Source organism: Anguilla rostrata, chromosome 7 (assembly GCF_018555375.3).
Source record: "Anguilla rostrata isolate EN2019 chromosome 7, ASM1855537v3, whole genome shotgun sequence".
In the NCBI taxonomy this organism is placed as follows: Eukaryota; Metazoa; Chordata; class Actinopteri; order Anguilliformes; family Anguillidae; genus Anguilla; species Anguilla rostrata.
In genome coordinates, this window is record NC_057939.1 from 31,163,290 (window position 1) to 31,185,591 (window position 22,302).

General features: G+C 38.4%; 1 protein-coding gene, 1 long non-coding RNA gene and 1 pseudogene across 4 annotated transcripts in view; 1 reads left to right on the forward strand and 2 right to left on the reverse strand.

The window, feature by feature from the left end:
• The window catches only part of arid2 (AT-rich interactive domain 2), a 193,523-nt gene that overhangs the window by 35,316 nt on the left and 135,905 nt on the right, over positions 1-22,302 (forward strand). For all 3 annotated transcript variants that reach the window (XM_064341949.1, XM_064341950.1, XM_064341947.1), the window contains exons 5-6: positions 5,387-5,605; positions 5,945-6,012. In XM_064341949.1, coding sequence (XP_064198019.1) covers positions 5,387-5,605; positions 5,945-6,012 — 287 coding nt within the window. The remainder of the gene's footprint in view (positions 1-5,386; positions 5,606-5,944; positions 6,013-22,302) is intronic.
• On the reverse strand, positions 2,620-2,783 carry LOC135260164 (U2 spliceosomal RNA; annotated as a pseudogene).
• On the reverse strand, positions 18,898-19,899 carry LOC135259560 (uncharacterized). The gene is made up of 2 exons (XR_010331323.1): positions 19,549-19,899; positions 18,898-19,424 (listed from the first exon to the last, which is right to left on the reverse strand). It is a non-coding gene; the product is annotated as an uncharacterized LOC135259560 (long non-coding RNA).

The window sequence follows — 22,302 nt, forward strand, 5'->3', positions numbered from 1 at the left end:
GCAGAGAACATCATTGTAGAATAATCTCGCTGCACACAAGCGTCTTTCCTGCGGCCTAAAAAGGAACTGGATAGATTTCTACAAGCAAAACATTAGCGTTGACAAATTTCCGAGTTTGAGGAAACACGCTTAAGATGTTCAGAACCACATACCGCTCTGAACAGTTCTTCTCCAAGCTGTCACTTGCAAAGGACAGGCTTTGTTCCAGACTGACAGACATCAACTTGGAAACCCAGCTCAGTGTGGAAACAACACCAGGGCCACCAGACATTCCAAAACTGGTTGAGGCAAAGTTTAGCCAGTCATTGAAAGTAAGGTATGTTCAGTTTTAGATCTAGTTTACATATAAACATTCAGTCTGCATAACATAGAAAAATGTGTCTGTAATTAACACAAGAGTTCATAGAAGTCTATAGCCCACTGTCCTATATGCAAATATTAATCTGGCCCCAGACAGGATAAAGCTTCCCCACCCCTGATTTATGGTCTAGTGCGACTCCCCTTGTTGCAAATTAAAGAAAACGAAAGACCACATTAGCTAGTCTGTTATTTTCTATTTTGTATGTATTGCTGTATTAATTAAATCACAATTGTTGTGAAAGTGGATCTGTAAATTGTTTTCTTAATAGGACAACATTTTCAGTTTCCGGACAAGTAAGTTCAGCTATCGGACAAGTAAACAATGTGAGCCACAAGTGACCCAAGATGTCAATGTCAATCCCTGATATATATATATATATATATATATATATATACAGTGAGCACCATAATTCATTGGACAGTGACACATTTTGTTATTTTGGTTCTGTACTCTAGCACTTTGAAAGGATACAATGACAATGAGGTTGATGTGCATACTGTCAGCTTTAATTTGAGGTATTTTCATCCATATCGTATGAACTGTTTATCAATGACAGCACCTTTTGTACATGGTCCTCCCATTTGCACTTCAACCTCATTGTCATTGTATCCTTTCAAACTCAAAGTGCTAGAGTACAGAACCAAAATAAAAAATGTGTCACTGTCCAATGAATTATGGTGCTCACTGTGTGTGTATATATATGTGTGTGTGTGTATACGCACGCACGCACGCACACACATACATATAATGAAGAATAGCAGCAAGTTTACGGGAAAAAAGATTTAGGCCATTAGCTCCAGTTGAATTTGAGTTCATAGTTGAGTTATGTTATGACCTGGTCTAGGGTCATACGATAACTGGGTGAATGATAAGGAAGATGAGTGGTAAATAGGTGAGGGAAACGTACTGCAAACCGACCAGTCCCTATCTGCCTGTCCAAATCTAACAGAAAACTGGCTAGTCTTTGAAGGGTACTGGACACGGGGCAGCATTGAACGCTAAACTTCGGGCAATTAACCAATAGTCTGAAACCAAAAATCTGAATAGTGTACCCATGACAGTGTTAATTCTCTCACCAGACTACCTTCAGAAATATTGAAGGAATTAATTCTGAAGGTACTCTTAAAAAAATAAAAATTAAAAAAAACCAAGCAAAATAGCAAACTTGTGTCCTGATCGAAGGATTTGTAGTCCAGCTGGGAATACACTAACTAACCGGAGCGCTATACGGCAAGCAGAGGGCAAAACGAGAGTCGAGGTTGCGAATGAGCGAATAGTCAAACTCAAAATCCAATCAACAAATAGAGTAGAAGTGCTAAGCGAGAATTGGAAGCGAATACAAGAGCGAATGGTGAAAAACACATAATCACGGGGCAAACAAACTAGAAGGGCTAAGGAAAGAATCAGAGTTGAAGGGAACTAATCAGTAGTCATACACAAGATCTGGTCAGCAAACAAACCAGAAGGGAATTGGAATTAAACAAAAATAGGGTCAAATATGCGATGTCAAACAAAACAATCACTATACACAACACACCAAGCACAAGTTTGTAGAGCTGGTCTCCGTTGGTAGGTGGCAAATGGTGGCTTTTTGAAGCCGAGTAACCAGAGACGGAAACGACCAATCACATGAGAAACCGGAAAGACGAAACACATGGCAATAGAGACAGATGTAAACACAAGCTTCGGGGTTGTAACAAGTTGATGGATGTAAGTGCAGCTAAAACTTTAGATGAGGTAAAAGGGGAAAGAATGAAACTGGGGATATTAAGAAGCAGCTGATTTAACTACTGTAAAGGGATGATGGATGGGCTGTTTTATGCTCTCTATAGAAGACTTGGGCTGCAGTAATAAAGTGTTTAATTTAAAGGCAACTCCTGTCTTTGTTTCTTTATAACAGCTTACAAAAGCAAAATTTACAGTACGACATACAAAAATAAAATCTAATTCAAACAGCCAAGGGTGCAAGCTGCCTTTGTAGGTCTTCCCCTCCATACAGACAATACAATACTTTTGTCACCAGTCACAAAAATACACAGCAAAAAAGTAAAAAATAGATCAGCCACATATGAGAGAATCCCTAAGAAGTGTACATCCACTGACCTGATTCCTTTTTTGCCCTGTAAGCTTTAAGTCCCAGTTGGTTTTGGGACTGAACACTGGACAGATGTTCTTCAGGGACTTTTTCCCCCCTTGCTTTCTGTCAGGTTGCTGTTACAACCCAGCTGTAGCCATGCAAACTAAACACAGGCTTCCTGATTGTGTCCCCTCATCTCCGCAAGAACTCGGGTTAAAAGAATGAAACAAATATACAAAAGCACTTCTCTAGATATATATTTATGTATGTATCTGTGTAAATTTCTCTCTCGGCACCTGATAACAGATACTACACTTGATCTTAACCAAAAGGCAGAGAAGCGAAACTCCTGTCTCTGGCATGCTGGTGATTAAGCAATGTTCATAATTTGTACAGGTAGGGCATAATTATAATTATTACGGTACTTTACTAATTACCCAAATTGTGATGAATTTCTGCCAGGGCTGGTAAGTGAATTGCAATAATATTTAGTTTTCGCATTTCCAACGGCAGTAATGTATTTGTTACTTAACTACCTAAATGTATGCCAGTTAGAGGAGGACCCAGAGTTCCTAGCAATTTTTCATGGTTGATTCCTTTGCTGAAATAATAATGAAATATCTTCGTTGAACCAAGGATTAAACATATTTTAACGCTTAACTTTCTAAAAGGTACATGTTTATCTACCATGTAATTAAAGGTCCTTGTAAATGATGCTAAACCTGTCTCTGCATCAAGAATTTGAGACATGTGAGAGATCACACTCTTTATGGAGGTCATGAATTAAAAACACCATTTGCCACAATTTTGGCAGTTCTGTTGCAAAGTATAAGCTCAATAAGAGTACATTTGCATGCATGTTTCAAGTTTGGACGACTTGGTTTTGTGATATTCTGAGTTTGGTTTAAATCAGAACAAACCTTTATCAGAAATGTCTTTTAGCCGATCAAAATTGAAATCTCCCATAGCAATTAATGCAGAATCTGCAAAAGCATAGGTAAAATTACTAAAATTATCAACGACACATGCAGAAGCAACAGGAGGGCGATAGACTAACTAAAATACATGTTATTCTGTCTCAGGAGTAACCTTCAAGCAAGAAATTCAAGTAGATTTTTCAATGAACACAGTGTTTTCACCAGTGTAAGAGAAACTCAGACCCAGGGGGTTATCAGTTGCTTCTGGAATGGTTAGCAGCTGTCATTTGGTTGATATGATCACAGTTGCTATTGTGGATGCCATATAGAATGTTTGCTGCCAGTGTCTGAGCGCCAACCTTGTGTAAAGACTGCTGATCTGTAAAAATGATTGTCCCCTGATTATTGCCATTTTTTTGCAGTTTTGTTACTTTCCGTTCTGTTACCTGTGCCAAAAGCAAGCTTTAAAGAAATAAAAATGGAAGCACTAGTCCAGCCCTGTTTTATTAATTTAGTAGGCCTAATGCTTGGGTTTCATTGTGTTAAAGGCAAAAAAAGTATGCTTTCTTTCTGTGATGGACCAGAGTGATTAAATCTGCACCAGTCTGTCAATGCATCTTGCATTGCTTGTATTGTAAACTGGTATTTATTCTTATAGAGGAAACTGCCTGTGGATATTTATTTATTTATTTATTTTATAGATTTAAAAAAATGTTTTGGAAACTTCGTGTACTTTTACTGTTTTTGCGCGTGTTATTTCACTCTTTTCACATGTGAGATCTATTCATTTAATGAATCAGTGTTTTTTAATACACTTCCATTTTTTTTCAGTTTGCCTTGATTTTCAACAACTTAGGCATATACTACAGCTTGAGGCAGTGTTGAGCGGTGTATTTATTGTATATAGGCTATGGGGGCAACATAGCTCATGAGGTAAGAGTGGTTGTCTGGCAGTCGGAGGATTGCCGGTTCGATCCCACACCCTGGGCGTGTCAAAGTGTCCCTGAGCAAGACACCTAACCCCTAATTGCTACCAACGAGCTGATTGGCGCCTTGCATGGCAGGCTTTCGCCGTTGGCGTGTGAGTGTGTGTGTGAATGGGTGAATGAGAGGCATCAATTGTAAAGCGCTTTGGATATATAAATATATAGATAAAAGCGCTATATAAGTGCAGTCCAAATGCAGTCCATTATAGTAGGCAATAAAAATGAAAAAATGTAGACGGGACAAAAAATAAACAGAGGAACCAAAAATTTTAATATGAATAACACCAAGGATTTCTGAAACTAATATTACCCATAAAACAACAAACTGCTAAAGCTTCCAAATAAAGGTAAAAATAAAGAATGGAACTAAACGCATTAATTCTCATGAATTTATTTGAATTTCTAAGTTTTTTTTCTTTTCTCCTCGATTACTGTATAATGCTCAAGCAGTCTTTGTCTTTCAAGCACTCAAATCCTCAATTACCATGTAATTATTATACCCTAGGAACAATTTATATAATACAGAAATGTGAAACTTTCCTGTTTTGGAAACTAGTCATTTAGAAAACTCTGACCAGTATTTATGTAGAAACTGTGTTTTTTGTTGTAAGATTTAAAAATTCCCCACAATCTATTGGCACATATGGAAATCAGTTTTCTTTCTTTTATTTGCTTATTTAGTTGTACTCATTTAATCATAAAGTGATGAAACTTGGTAATTCACAGCTATATCAAAACTCAACCCTAAAGCTCTGATCAAAACACATGGTAATTATATTGGGGTCTTTTAATTTAGCATAAATGATTCTCTCCCTTTGCATGATTTTAGCAGTGACTAATCCCTTCCATAGGAAGAGTCACCTTGTATGTATCACCTATTCATATGGTTGTATGTTTTACTAAATAAATTTGGGTCTACAGTGGAACTTACTTTGTAATGTGCTGCTCCACTGGCTAGCTCATTAACCACTGTGCTGCATTGCTATGGGTGAATTGTGTTTGTTTGTTCCCATTAGCTAAAACTAAAAATGTATTTTCTCCCCAGATTACCTTCGCCAAAGCTATGGTCTGTCAATGGAATTTTCTCCACCATGTGACTACAACAAACTGGTGCTGTCTCTGCTGTCGGGCCTCCCAAATGAGGTGGACTTCGCCATCAATGTGTGCACCCTCCTCTCCAATGAGAGCAAGCACGTCATGCAGCTGGAGAAGGACCCCAAACTTGTCACGCTACTGCTCGCTCATGCTGGAGTCTTTGAGGACTGTGCGTCCGACCGCATTTCACCTCTGTAACCACCACATAACACTTCTCATTTTAGTTGTCTTTCACCTCTTTACCCCCTCTTAACCAAGCATGAACACACTGCTCATTAAAGTCACTTATTAAAAAAAACTTATCTGCATCCCCACTGGCCTCATTATCAAGCAAATACACTTATTTCAGTTATTTGTTCAGTTTTCAGGCCACTTTACTGTTTCATCCTACATTTTCTGTTTCAATCGTGAAAACATGGACAAAAGATATACATACATACAAGTAGAAATTCTCAGTTGCCTGACTTTAAAAACATTGTGTATGAAACATTCTAATGTGTCGTTGCAGCTTTGGGAAGTTTCTCTGCTGTTTTTGGGGTGGACTGGAAGGAGAAGACGTCCCGGGACTTTATGAAGGTAAATTCCAAGGGTGGGATAACCACATGTTTAGAAGTTGCAGATGCACAGTACCTATGACAAATGGGTCCAAACAAACTAAAATGTGGCCTTTTGCAGTACGTGCAAGCAGCTTTACCTGTGTCCAGATGGGAGGTTGACAAAATATTAATTTAATGGATGGCCCAGGTTAGGGCTGTCATGCATGCATGGTTGCACTAGAGCAGGCAATTGCTCTTAAAGGAGTACCATGGTGGTTGAACGTGACACTTCCCAGTTGTCTTCAGGCAACAACAAAACAAATGTGCATAATTTTTTAATTCTTCAGTCATTTCAATGCACTTTAAAACGTATTTTTCTAAGCCTAAATTTCCCACGATAAAAATTCACCCGAACCGTCTGGGCGTGGTAATGAGAACTGTCAGTTAGCTATGATTGACAGACCGTGCCCCGTTCCATAGCTACCCCCATGATCAGCGCTCTCTTTGGGAGACTGAATTTTCACAAGCTAGCTAGCTTAGTAGGGCTAGTATATCAAGTATCGGTAGATAGCTAAGGTAAGGACGTTGACTTATATCCAATTATAATTTTTGATATCTAGCTAGCCAAGTTAAGATAAAAGCACAACTATAACGTCCTCATAAAAGCAAACTAGCAAGCTAACGTTATCGATAACATTGTCTTATGAAAGCAAACCTCCTAGCTAGCTAACGTTAGCTAGCTAGCTAAATGAATATAACCAGAAATTATCTAAAGGCACTCTAATTTAAATGAACCTAACGTTAGTCAAATATTTGCATTGTCTGAACAGCAGGACGGTGTGTGCTGTCAGATTTCTTTACGGGGCGTGGAAATGGGAGTAGTTACTGTATTAGTGACGTAGCAAAATGACAACTTTCTCAACCGGTTGAAAATAGGACGATGAATTTAAAACGCATATTTTTCCAAAAATACAGAATGGACATATTTAATACTTTGCTCATTGTGTTTCTTCAATACCTCTTGTGCAAATAGCACATGAAACCGAGAAAGTGTGAAAATAACCATGGTACTCCTTTAAGAGTCTTAATGTCGTGAGTTAGTCGTCAGTTTAGACCAGCAAGGTTGTTGATGTTCCTTTCATGGAATGCAATTAAGGATGCTCTGATCTGTTTTTTTTGGCGCCAATATCCAAATTCATGTGAACCGTTTTAGCCGATACCGATCTACTAAGCAGTTTGGATGCAATCTCTTTAAACCGTTTTGTGCTGGTCCTACAATATGCAGACCATGTCTGTATAGATGTCTCGTTCCTCCCCAGGAGGAAAATTGCATATTTGGCAACCACTACCTGCATATGCTGCAGATGATGATTGGTTGACTGGTGATGTGAGGTGGTAATAACGGTCACTTGAATGTTAACTTCCTGTGGTGTATTTTAAACAAATATGGAACTGTTTGATTTGAGGCTAGCCAAACAGTTTTGATAATACAGATATACTCTCTCAATAAATATAAAAACTGTCATACCAGAAATATGATTACCTGTGCAAAATGCTACACTAGTATAAATGCTCTGCCCGGTTGTGAGTGCTGCACACAAAACAAATCACAACTGTGATGACTATTCAGAAGTATTAAATGGCCATAACCATGGACACCTCATGCTCACGCATTGGCGAATGAGGAAATGTCAGCGAGGAGTAGAAAATGCCAAGTAAAGCTGCTGCGTAAGAAATCTGATAACCTGGACAGTTCTGTCCTTAGCAACTATTGGCCGATTTCAAATGTATTTTTAAAAAAAGTTTTAGAAAAAAATATTTTTACCCAATTAAACACCCACTTCAACAGAAACAACATTCTGTAAAACTTCTAGCCAGCCACAGCACTGAGACAGCTTTGGTTGCAAATGATATAAGATTAAGTTCTGATGCTTAAGTGTCCATTCTTAGTCTCTGTGATCTTTCTCTTATTCTCTGTGATCTGCCACATTTAACACTATATACACTGGAAGGCTTCTGGGCAAAAAAGGCATACAAGCCTTTAGAACATACAGTAGTATATTAATCAATCGCATGGAGGAATGGCTTTGTCTTTCCAGCACTGTTATAAACTGTTTCTGTTTATATCTCTTGGAGAATTTTTTTGTGAAACTAGGAGATAATGTTGCAGACAGTGTTAACATTTAATATTGCGTAGCATTAGGCAGTATACTCAGGCCTTTTTTTCCCTCTACATGCGTCCATTCACCAGTATAATGTGAACTTTCACTGTTATGCTAACAACACACAACTGTACTTTCCTGTAGAGCCAAGCAACACAAATGCTCTGTGCGCTGGCAGTCTGTCTTTCTGCTGTAAATGATTGAATTGGAAATAACTTCTTAAAATTAAATTGGGAGAAACCCAGGTTCTATTAGTCAGTGCAAAAACCAGAGGAGACTTACCCCACACCATATTGGGTAATCTGGCTGCACAAAAAAAATCTGAAATGTGGGAGTCACTTTAGATTTTGACCTCAATTTTAAAATACATTAATATGGTACCTTCTTCCACCTCAGAAAGATTACCAAAGTAAGACAATTGGTAACACAGCAGGGTGCGGCAAAGTCGTGCATGTTTTCATAACTAGTTGCCTGGATTACTGTAAAGAACTATAGTGATCTTCCAAAGAAATCAAACTTCAACTCTGAATGCAGTGACCAGGGTTTTAACCAGAACTACGATGAGATATCAATTTACTGTCTGCATTGCATACACTCCCTGTGCCCTCTGGAATTGATTTTAAGATTCTTTTACTGATTACCTTTAATTTAAATATAGCTTCAGGAATGTTTTATTTTGCCTTCAAAAGTTTGATATTCCCCACTCACTTAAAGGCAGACTTCCAGGACTTCAGAAGCTTAGGTTGGCTGAAGGCCTGCTTGCCTATTTAGTTAAGTAATCATGTCTATGTTGTGATCGCTGTAACCGTGTGAATTTTTATGTACACACCTGGGCAAAAAAAAAATGGGCCATGCCCAAAATGGCAGATTATTAAGCTTTTACAACAAATCATTGGTCAGAAAATTATCAAGAATTAAACAAATGCACTCCTGAGACTTCCTGTGCCACGATTTGCTCATTTACTTTTGCTGCAGTGAACTGTTTGGGGAAAAGCTAGAAACAGGGAAATTCACTTATATAGTAGACAAATTAACAATGTCAAATAAAAGAGTCACGTTTTGTATTTGGTTGCATATCATTTGCATGCCATGACTTCCTGTTGTCTGTGACCTATCAGCATCATCAGAGTCTGGATATCTTATTTTCAGGTTGTCCTACAAGCGATACAAAAACTCTCTGCATTTGAATGGATCTCTAAGGGAATTAGGGGTGGGTCTAGATTCAGCTGTAAATTATGCTGATACAGTATGGAACACATTTGTTGGCTAAATGGCTTTAAGTCATCAAGGGTCCAAGGTATCAATGAGCCTCAAACCACCATGCTGCTGCCAGATATGCAGTAGATACTACAAGCATTGTTTATCCTGAATATTTTTTCCATTGAGTTCAACAGGAAAATTAATCAGGAGAAACAATGCCTGTAGTATCTACTGCATATCTGGCAGCAACACGGTGGTTTGAGGCTCATTTGATACCTTGGTCCCTTGATGACTTAAAGCCATAGTTTATTTCTATTTTGTGATCTAATTAGCATCCTCGTTATTTAGCCTATTAATCTCACTGTGTATTGTATTTGTTATTTTGTTATCTTGTTTTCTTTATTTCACATATATACACTACATGGCCAAAAGTACAGTTGAGGCCAAAAGTTTACGTACACCTAGGCTAAAGGGCTAAAGATTTTCACAACTCTGCACATTTCATGTTACCATGCATTTCTTTTGGCAGATCAATTAGGGCATCTACTTAGTTCACATCAGAGGTAATTTTTAAAGCAATCGATTAGAGACAGATTTATTTCAGCCTTAATTCACTATTAGAATTCCTGTGGGTCAAAAGTTTACATACACCAAGTTGATTGTCTCTTTAAACAGTCTGGGAGATTCCAGAAATTGATGTAATAAAGTTTTAGAAGCTCTGATTAGCCAGTTGTCACAATTAGGAGTTAATTGGGAGGTAATTGGCACCTGTGGTTGTATTTAAGGACCTACCTTTAGAGCCACTGCCCATGGGAAAATCCAAGCAACTCAGCCAAGAACTCAGGATAAAAAACTGGACTTCCACAAGTTCAGTTCCTCCTTAGGAGCAATTTCCAATCGACTGAAGGTACCACTGCTTCGTTCAGGAGTGAGGCAAAATGAACTCCCAGGGCTGAATGAACTTTGGTCCGAAAGGTTCAACTGAACCCCAAGACGACAACAAAGGAACTAGTGAAAGAGTTGGAGGCATCATGTACCAAAGTAGCTACATCCACCATTAAGAGAATCCTACATTGCCATGGCCTGAAGGCTGTTGCGCAAAGAAGAAGCCCCTACTCCAAGCCTGGCATAAAAAAGCCAGACTGAAGTTTGCAGGTGATCACCAGGACGATGACCTAGCCTCCTTTTGGAGGAGTGTTCCCTGGTCAGATAATACAAACATTTAACTGTTTGGCCATAATGATCAGTGCTATCTATGGAGGAAAAAGGGTGAGTCTTTTAATGTTTTTAATGCCCGACTGTGAAGCATGGTTGCATCATGTTGTGGGGGTGTTTTGCTGGAAAATGGACTGGTGCACTTTAGAAAATAGATGGCATCATGAGGAAAGAGGATTATCTAGAAATAATGAAGCAACAGCACAAGACATCTGCTAGAAAGTTAAAACTTGCTCGCAACTGGGTCTTCCAGCAGGACAATGATCCTAAGCATACCTCCAAAATTGCAACAAAATAGCTTAAAGACAACAAAGTGAAGTATTGGAGAGGCCACCACAAAGCCCTGATCTGAATCCCATAGAAAATTTGTGGATTGAACTGAAAAAGCATGTCCGAGCAGGAGGCCCACAAACCTGACTGAGTTCTATGTACCCATAGTTCTGACCAGTTCTGTCAGGAGGAATGGGCAAAAATTCCAGCCAGTATTGTGAGAAACTTGTGGAAGGCTACCCCCAAGCGTTTGATTGAAATTAAGCAATTCAAATGAACTGCCACCAAATTCTGTGTGTGTAAACTTTTATGCTACGGAAAATCTGATGTAGTACACATCTTTTTCTGAGCTATTATTTTGAAATGACCTCTTATGGAAATAAAGTAGATACCCTAATTGCAGTGTTTCCTGTGGAATTGATCTCTTGGTGTGGTTGTGGGTGTCCGAATGGGGGGGAGGGGAGGGGGGAGGGCGTGTAGCAAAGGCATAAAAGTTTAGGACTGTGAAAACATAACCTCTTGAGACTTCTTAAAGGTTTTTTTAAAATATCTAAATCTATCTTTTAGCACTGACGAGCTCTTGATACAAGGAATAGCAGTTTGCAAGAGCTAAAAAGTAGTTTTAGATGTACTTTAAAACCATAAAAGGTTTGTTAACCCTTGTATTGTTTGTAAATATTGAAACAAAATAGGCCTGTATTTTGAGTTATGGTGGGTGAGAACAATTAAAAGAGCACATTGTCCATCTACAGGGTTTTCCGTAGGTTTTCAGAGGGCTCAGCTATATTTTGGAACAGCGTTTTTTTTTAAATATATGAAAAAACGCTTTGACCAGCGGTTTTCATCAGAAAAAGACGTTACCTGTGAACACAGCCTAACTTTGTTTAGCCACCAAGCCACGTTAGATACTAACGTTGGTTCAATCCAGGTGTTTTTATGTAACGTCAACTAACTAGCTTTGCTGGCTAACGTCATACATTTTTTCCCGACCATGAAAACTGGATTTAGCCTACTTGTTTACATTTTTGACAGATGTGGCTCGTGGGTAAATCTATCACTGTTTCCATCGCAGCACTTTCGACACAAGCAATTTGGAAGCGCTATCCTAAAATTTCTTTTTACCGCGAAGAGTGCCTGACCCGCAACTGTAGTAATGTGTTAACACGGCAGCACAATTATATCGAGAAATACCATCTTTGGGGGGAAAAACGCTATATTCTGTAAATGCATTTAACCTACCATGCATAAAAACATAAAAACGCTAGTCAATCACCCACTTCTATTTATAATGCCATCATAGCGCAGAGTGTTTAAAACCATAAAGCCACCTCTCGGGTTTTTTTTTTTTTTTTTTTTGGGTCAGTGCATCACCATTATTTTCACATTCATTCTGATATGTTGCCTAAATGCCTTTTTACGTTCATTCGACTTAAGGCGCCCCGCAAAATCACTTAGGCGCTGCGCCTAAGCCTTTCTATGGTAGTGAAAACCTTGATCTAGAAGTTCTATCTTCAAGAATAGAGGACTATATAACCAAAATTGATACTCAAGAAAAGTTATGTTGCACTTTAAAAGGGACATTCTCTGCTAAATTAACTCAATTACCATGACAAAATTGTACTTAGTTAGAATGTTTTATCTTTTTATTTAACAATATAATTTGAGCTGGGTCCACATTCAAAGCCCTCTCTCTCTGTCTCTCACACTCAATGACAGAGTTTACATGCATTGTCCATGCAAAAAAAAAAAGGAAAAAGTGAGAAAAATGGCTTTAAAGATGTTCTGTTGCATTATATTTCTACTGAGAAGCAAAAATTTCCTAACTAACTTAGATGTATGTTTTATTAGCTAGTGTTATCTGTATTTATTTCTGGATACTGCAGCAGCTTGTGAGACTGCTCTTCTCGTTATAATCATAATCATCATTTGAATGCAGCCCTCTTTGTCAGCTGTAGCAACTGTAGCCTAACTCAGTTTTGCTAGCTCACTACATTCACAAAACCTTAAAAATAAAGACTTTCCCTTTCGTTTTCATGGAAAAAAATCACCATGTTGTAGTATGGAAATGGAAGTAGTTGAATCACACAAACATTTTAAATGCCCTAAAAAAAATTTAAAAAATAAATAAAAATTTGCGCTGTTTTGGCGATTTGCCAACAATTTGCGGCCGCAACATCCGACGGGTTTCTCCAGGTCACCATTTTAATCAGATGTACCATTATAACAGCAGCTCTAGATAATAAAAAGGGTGGGCACGTATGTAGCTCAACTGGAACAGGTTCCGCTTCGGCTCAAACAAACACTGTTTATTTTCAGATAACGTTACATATTTATCACATTTATTTTTTACTTGTCCGATCAGACAACTGCATGAGGCATTCCACTTGCCCGAACAGAGTTAGGATCTGCCAGTTGTCATCACTGAATGATAGTTAACGCCATTGCTTGAGATGGGCAGGAGTTGTCGGGACTTGTATATGAGTACCGACTCTTCTTATGATTACCAACATTAATTTCTTTTACACAGTATGTATTTTGAGGAGTAGGTACCGGCACTTATTTTGGTCCAATTCAAACACTGGTTAACACTATGGTATTTTTGTAATATTTGAAGCGTCGCTACCTACCTTTTCGTTATCTTTCGGTCGCTGAAGGAAAAAAAAGTGACGCTTTGACAGACCTTCGCGCGCTGCAAGTCTTCCGACCACCTCAGAAAGGAGGAAGCACGGAGCGCGCGGCCTAGGCTCTTTTTGAAAATAAATATGTGGATGCGACAGTAGGGTTTTGAAAGCGCATTTAGGTAGAAATATTTAGAAAGTTTAACATTTTTAATTTATGAATTAAATATATAGGCTATATACAGTATATATATATATATAATTTTTTATTTTATTTTAATTATTCTCTTTTTATATTATGGCGTGGTGGCGAGGATTTTGCCGTGGCGCCACGGCAAAACCTTACCAGGCGAAACGTTGTAATTGACTTAACAGAGTAAATGTATGGTAACATGAAATGTGTGAAAAATTGAGTTTGAATGTCTTTAGCCTAGGTTTATGTAAAATTTTGGCCTCAACTGTATGTGGACACCTGAACATCACACCCATATGTGCTTGTTTAACATCTCATTCCAAAACCATGCCCATTAATATGGAGTTGGTCCTTTGCTGCTATAACAGCCTCCATGCTTCTCTGAAGGCTTTGCACAAGATTTTAGATCATGGCTGTGAGGATTCATCACTGGTTACGTACATAATCAGCAACGCACCTATAGAGCAGTGGTGCCACATTATGGCTATTTTTCATATTATTGTGAGGTGAAAAATGGCTTTAGGTGGTTTGTCATAACTTGGGATATTGTAATTTTGGGCACATTTTTTATCTTCCTCGTTCAGCTAATCATTTACATTCGTTGGTGCAGTTTGTTCCTCCTCCGCCTGTTCCTCGATTGGTATTTTACTTGAAGCCTGTCAATTGTCCTTCATGAATAATTAACACTGCGGTCCACCAATCCCTACTTAGAAGCAGTTATGTACTACTTCCTCTGACATCTAGCTCCAACACTGTCTGCAATGGTACTGTCAAGCTGATAGCAGGAAAAAAAATGTTACAGTTACAAGTTACAAAGCTTATGTAGTTAGTTAAAAGCTGCGGTGGGGAACACGTTTTGGGGGGGGGGGGTGTTATTTTTATTTGATTTCCCAAACTGAAGTCGAACTTGGAGAAGTGTCAGTTGCGGATAAAACTGTGACACTTGCAGTCAATACCACAGACAGACACAGCTAGCTACATTTGCTCAAAGGTAGAGTGGTTTACGGTTTCTTTTAAGGCATTTGGCTGTGCGGTAGAGGTTCTGTGGCCAGAGGGAAATGCTTGCGGGGTTCTGACAGTAGGGGGCAGCAGAGTGTAATTTTTCAGGACAGCTTCCATCATTCTGCATTGTACTTGACGTCATGCCACGTTGCATTTCGGGGGGTGATTTGTTTATCTTAAGATGAATGCTTAGCTCTGTTATTTGGAAATAACATTCATATTTGGGGAAATATAAAGCCCGGCTAATATTCGGCTGGAATCAGCATAGTCAGCATTCAATTATTTTTTAATGGAACCGGCAACTCTCATCATATAATAACAGTTTGCAATGTAAAATCTTAATAGGGAGGTCAAACCCGTTTTGGCGAAAACATATTTTGACAGTTTATTGTTCAAAATGTTATAAATGCTGCCGTTTCATCAAATAACAACATACGAATAGCTATGAAAACTGTTGTTTTCTTTAATACGATTAAAAAAATTAGCTGCTTCCCTCGTCCTGTGTAATCACTCAAAGGGAGGTGGCATGTTGTGCACAAATGTTGTGCCAGCACAAACATGAAACAAAATTGGCATCTGGGCTCACTTTAACAGGTAATTTAACAAGAAAATATATAAAATTAAAGCCGCAAGCGGCGTTGGGAGGGGTCCAAGCATTGGCACCATCGCGCCCCCTATTGAGCGATTTTAAAATGGCTTTGTCCTCATGATCATATACCTTCACCCAACATATCTACTGAACATCATGATGATTGTATAAAAAATGGATGACTTATGGCCAATTTTGTGCTAAGAGACGCTGTAGAATGACTTAGTTGCGTCGCCATGGATGTGTCCTGGCCGCTTCCCGTAAAGGCCTTTACTATGTCGTAACACATATATGGCCCGGCGTGTATGTACAGTTGCAGTGGTTCCATGCCGCAACTAACAAAGGTGTCACACTAGTGTTGTCACGATAGCAAAATTTTGACTTTGATACCAATACCAGGTTTAGTATCACGATAATTAATACTGAAACGATACTGATTCAATACTCGGTACCTAACGATACTGAAATTACCTTAATAGATCAGAAACGTAATGTCCACAAGGGATGACCTCATTTTCGAATTCACGGTTTATTTAAAACCTGGTTTATTAACAACCTTTAAATTGAAGCCTGTTCAACATATCAATAAGCATAGTGTTACAACACTAAACCATAGAAAACTATATTAAATATATTTCAAGAATGAAACAATTGTAAAGTAAATTATCTGTAAACAGGTCTTTCACTTTAAAATATATCTAAAAACAGAATATTTCAATAACAATACAGCATCTTCCTATAATAAAATATTTACAAATTAGAACAGCTATTGCTACTGAAGTGAACTGAGTCTAAGCTTGCACTGTATCAACCATGAAAAAATGCACAAGCGCAGGTCACCTCACTTGCCAACCTTAGTTGCTACTGCCATCTAGCGAAGATTCTGACAAATTACACTTTTCATCCTCTCAATCAGTAATGCGGGAGACACATTTCCCTGGGTTTAACATTTGACACAAAACTACCGAACGTCGAAAAATTCTAATACCGAACCGTTTCTTTTTTTTGTTTAAGTACCAAAAAAGTGCTGAAGTTTCGGAATACCGTGCAACACTGCGTCAGACACATATTCCAATCCATTGCTCAGTTTAGCAGAGAATGCACATTTCAGAGCACCTCAGAGACGGATAGGATAATACATATTTCATATAGCCTAATAAATACGACATTAAAAAAAACGAAACAAAAAACAAAATATCAACTCGACATCCCTGCTAGCATGCATGCTGCGTGAAGAATACCTTATTATTTATTTTGACATTGGCAGACTACAGCATTTGCGTCTTTTGTTTATATTCAATAGTAATTGCAGCGAGAAACTGCAGCTGTAGACACAAGAAAGTTTGTTATATTATGGTAACGGAATGAAGCGGACTACATATATAGGCTATATTTACCGTCATTGTTTTATTATACCAGCGTGTTTTCGCGCATTTGCAGAGAAACTCAATTACTATCAATAAAAATGGTTTAGCTATTTCTCAGCATAATGACGGATGGAGATGGGACGAAAATAATTTTCAACCGTCCACCACGTTTTAGCAACGTTCCAACACTCTCGTCATCACTGTTCCATGGGTCACAAAAACTATTACACTAACGCTTACATTGCAGTGTGAAATATCCACATTATATAATATCACTAACCTATTTAAAGACACTCAATTTCAAAAATAACGTATATAACCGAAATATTTTGAGCAGTAATACTTACATAGCAACATGACATTTTATCTGTGTTTAGTAGCCTAATATAGAGACAGAAAATCAATGACAAAGTCCTATCCGCTTCCGTTTTGCGTCAGAAAACGACGTCAGATAGGTCTATCAGCAAAGAAATGGCTTAGCTATGCCCCGAAGTCCTCAATAATAATAGTACTCTCCAAGAAATTATGAAAATCGTTGACGTTTCGTTAGGTGCATCGTCTTTAATGCTACGCCACAGTGAATGCGCAAGTGAATGCGATAAGAAAATATTCCGTTACGCTGAACTATAAAACGCTATTCCAAGTGCAAAATCAGACATGTTATACATCGTTAGAAAGCTTATACTCTCACCTACTGAATAAATGAACTGTCAATCAAGCCAAATTGTACTAAAAACGGCGACAACGCCGTAAGCAACAGGAATCACAAACGGATTGTCAATATATGGCCACTCATTCGCAAAAGGGACATCTCTACGCGTAAAACCAATGGTAAGATAGTATGTTTATTCAATGTTTAGTCCCAGATATTGACTGTAGAATGACATGGTATAATTTTAAAAAAAACTTTCTCGTTTATTTTGTTATTCAGTGAGCAGCGTTTTCACTGCTGTATTGGCATATTTTAGGGCTAATGTCGGGTTTATCTTGTTGCTACGGAATATTACATTACATTACAGGCATTTGGCAGACGCTCTTATCCAGAGCGACGTATAACAAAGTGTATAATCATAATCAGGACCAAGTGTGTCGAAAACCCTAGAGAGAAGTACCGTTCCAAGTGCAGGGAACAACCGCATAGTTCAACTTGGACCCTGTAGGTTAAACTGGTTAACACTAACACAAACAAGAACAGCAACAACGCAGTCTATGCAAAAATACAAGCAATAGTTAAGACGAGTGCATTAACTGAGTCACCTACAAAACAGCTACCTAGTTACAACCCTAAGCTTACAGTCAATTTAGAGATTAAATTGAGAATACGATTTCTCTCAGCGTAATGACGGATTTAAAGATTACATTACATTACAGGCATTTAGCAGACGCTCTTATCCATTGCGACTTACACAACTTTTACATAGCATTTTACATTGTATCCATTTATACAGCTGGATATATACTGAAGCAATTTCGGTTAAGTACCTTGCTCAAGGGTACAACGGCAGTGTCCTACCCGGAAATCGAACCTGCGACCTTTCGGTTACAAGCCCAGTTCCTTACCCACTGTGCTACACTCCGAACTCACCCGATATTGTCTTCAAATGGATCCATGCCAAAGAAAAGTAATGATTCATCCTCTCAAAGCTTTTACTAACAAACCTTTAGTAGCAAAAAACGAAAGATCAACTCGCCATGCATGCTACCTGCTTCATACGCTCAGAGTACCGTATTATTTATTTAGACATTGGCAGAGTACAGCATAAATTGCGTCTTTTGTTTATATTCAATATTAGTAATTGTAGCGAGAAACTGCAGCTGTAGACACAAGATAGTATGTTATGGCAGCAACGGAACGAAGCGGACTGCATATGTATTACCGTCATTGTTTTATAATACCAGCGTGTTTGCACGCGTTTGCACAGGAACTCAAAACCTACCAATTAAATGGTTTAGCTATTTGTCAGCATAATGACAGATTTAAAGACTAATCGAACTAACCCGATACTGTCTTCAAATGGATCCATGCCAAAGAAAAGTAATTATTCATCCTCTCAAAAAGCTTTTACTAACAAACTCTTGGTAGCCTAGCATGCACTCTGGCTGGCACTGTCTTCTATTGCTTCCCCGATGTTCAGACCCTCCCCTTGCTGATAAAAACTAGACCCTACGGCAGGGGTGTCAAACTCATTTTTACCGAGGGCCACATCAGCATAATGGTTGCCCTCAAAGGGCCAGATGTAACTGTACAGTATAAATGTAACTAAATGTCACCAAATATAATGTAAAATAAATGTAACTACTCCGTAATATATTGTTAAATAACTTTCTGTATTTATTACTTAGTTACAAATATTACATATGCATTTGCATAGATGTAAAAAAAAAAAAGTGTTGCTTGTTGCTCTGTTACTATAACATAAATCCTTTTAATTTGTCAGGTTAAGAAACCCACATTACTCTATTTATCAATGATCAAACTATTCAAAGAAAAATATTAAAACACATTAACTTCCTTCAAAAAAATTTTGTCACAGTCGAGAGGGTCAGAATAACGTACAACCAACTATAGTGAGCTGCTAAGAACATGTGTGACAGATGTAGCATTTTACAAAATCAAATGGCTGCACACAGCCTTGCAGGAGTAAACATTTGTGTGCATAAACCTGTAAACAACAAATACATTACTACACAAAAAGCAGTATATGTAACAAACTCAAAATAATAAAATAGGGTTGTCTCAGTTCACAACTATGAGTTGAAAATGATGAGGATATGCTGCCTGTCCTTGAACACACCAAGTGGATCCACTCCACCATCCTCATCCATTGATCATGTTCTGAAAACAACAAACACAAAACAAAATGCAAGAACAATCACTAAATTGCACTCAGTTTAACTATTCTTATTTTTGGTTGAAATACATTTTATCATATTTTAATTAGGTTTTTAAAAATACTTACCTATTAGCTTAGCTGTGCCGTATCCGTGTTGTCTGTGCGTTCATCAACAGCTAATGAAAAAGCTGTGTAACTGCGTGACTCTTCGGCCAGCTGTGTTGACAGGTTTGCTGCTAGCTCCTTGACTCGGTCCGCGATGGTGTTTCTTGACAAACTGACATTTTTAAAAGTCTGTATCTGGTCGGGGCACACCTGCTCACACACCTTCAGCATGCACTGCTTCAAAAACGCACCCTCTGAAAAAGACTGAAGCGCGGGCGATTTCTTCAGCCACCATAAAGCTAGCTTTCACTGCTGCATCGTTTTTGGTTGTGGCTTTGGTGAACACATTCTGCTGCGATCGCAGTTTGCCTTTTAGTTTGCCCTCAGTTTGTTGTTTTTCTTGAAGGCTAACTTTGGCATACTTGGCTTCATGTTTGGTGTCAAAGTGGCGACGTAGATTGTACTCTTTGACGACCGACACCGCCTCATAACACAAAAGACATACCGGTTTTTCTCCTTGAAGCACAAACATGTATTCGCCTTCCCATCTTTCTTGAAACTGCCTTCCATCTGCATCAATCTTTCTCTTCCTGGACATATCGGGATCATTTGTGGATATTCTCAATTTCACTTGTAGCATTAATTAAACACTGGATACACCTGCGATCTAGTGGCGAGATGCCGTCACTTCGCGGGTAACAATCACCATGGATTGTGGGAAATGTAGTTTATGGTTAATGCACGCTTAAAAGCAGCATAGACCTATTTTAAGACAGATTTTAAGACCAATTAAGCACTCGCGGGCCACATAAAATGCCGTGGCGGGCCACATCTGGCCCGCGGGCCTTGCGTCTGACACATGTGCCCTACGGTGTCGGATTACTTGCGTCGCCATGGATGTCGCTTGCCGTACAGAAGTTTACTAGATGTCGTAACGCTTAGATTTGGAGCTCCAGCTCTTCCGCACCCCACCTAATACAAAGGTCCAAATGGCGGGCAAACCATATGGCAGACATAGGTGGTCCCAAAAGCAAAGTTGTAGAGCACATTCAGATGCATCGGTCGATGAAGTTTTGTGTTGATCTGACTTACGGGAGTTATGACCTTTTAAAAAGGACCCTTTTGTTATATGGCCCCCATCTGGCCGACATAGATGATTTGTAGTGCCTGAGTAGTGGGGGGCCATAGGAACCCACCCACCAAATTTGGTTGCTCTAGGACTTATGGTTGCTGAGCCTCAGACACTTTTAGCGGAGAAAAATAAGAATAATAATCCTAACAGATACAATAGGATTCCACCAGCTTCGCTGCTTGGACCCCTAATAATCCTAACAAATACAGTAGGGTTCCACCAGCTTCGCTGCTTGGACCCCTAATTAGAGTAGATGAAGCTATTATATTGTTTCAATGTGTACTGACAGTTCTGTGATATTATTTTTTTTTTTTTAACTTAAGTCAGAAATGATTATGCTAAATTGACTTTGTTTACGTGCATTTGTGCCTGCACTCAAAAATTGCACCGAAATCAATGGGATCATTATAAAAAAAACTAACCCCATTGATGCCATTATCATGCATTTTGTTTAAAGAAAACCTCACTGTGAAATGTTTTACATGTTGTTCGCTTAGCATGTATTCATACTTTTGTTTATTTAGGTGTTGTAAAATGTTAATCTGTCACGGTCCTGAAAGTCTTATAATTCTACAGCAATTTCAGAAGCAAAATGGCACCCAAAAAAAGGAACACACCATCTTATTCAAAATAACCCCAGATGGGATTTTTTATTGGTGAAATGAAATGTAATTTAAATTGTGGCCAACCTGTCTTGTCATCATCCTGGTTGTTCAAGGTCTCTCAAGCTGCTAGAATAGTATGCCACAGCCAGTTAGGTCTTGTCTACCACATGTAATAGTCCCAAAGCATTTTAGATTTATAAATGGATGTTTTCTTAATTACGGTGAAAAAGGAGACTAGCTGCCATGGAATTTTGAAGCCTTGAGACCGCTAGGTTTAAAACTAAGACCTTTTGGCACTTGTTTTGAGAGTACGTTTTTCATTAAATGTTGCATCCCATAGCTGAATAATACGACTAAATGCGCATTTATATTAGTTTTATTGTATCAATAACACTAAATAACGGTTCATTTTGATGAAGGAAAAAAGATAACCTCACTCCAAAAGTTGCACGAACAATGATGCCATTCAATCAATGATTACAAGGGAAGCGGCTCATTTTTAACATCATATTAAAGCAAACAACTGTTATTTTCTGACAAGTCAGTGATTTATATAATGTTATTATACTGTAAAATTTGCAAGAACCTGCCAGAATACTTGCTGAACATCTTAGCAGAGAAGTTTCCTGGCTTCAGTGAACGCGAGACCAGCTTGTTCCTTAAGCGGGTTAGGATGCCCTGACAATTCTTCTACGTCTGAGGGCATTTAAAGACAGTTTTGTTTTATATACCCTACTGTTATTTACGTCACTTTTTTATAATGGATTTTGGTTTTGTTTTGTCTGTACACTGTAAAAATGAAATAATGCATTACCCATTTTCCATTCACCTTGTTGAGTTTTCTATCCCAGAATTTTAACAAGCTATTCATTTTTCCTTGATAATGAGCACTACATTAGCCTACATACCCAATTATCTATATCTCTTCAAACAATAGATGGCCTCATGTAACGCATCAGTTTCTTTGATGACCGATTGTCCGATTTATGCCTCAAATTACTCATTTGCGAAACAAAAGGAACCTGCATCGTTTAACTT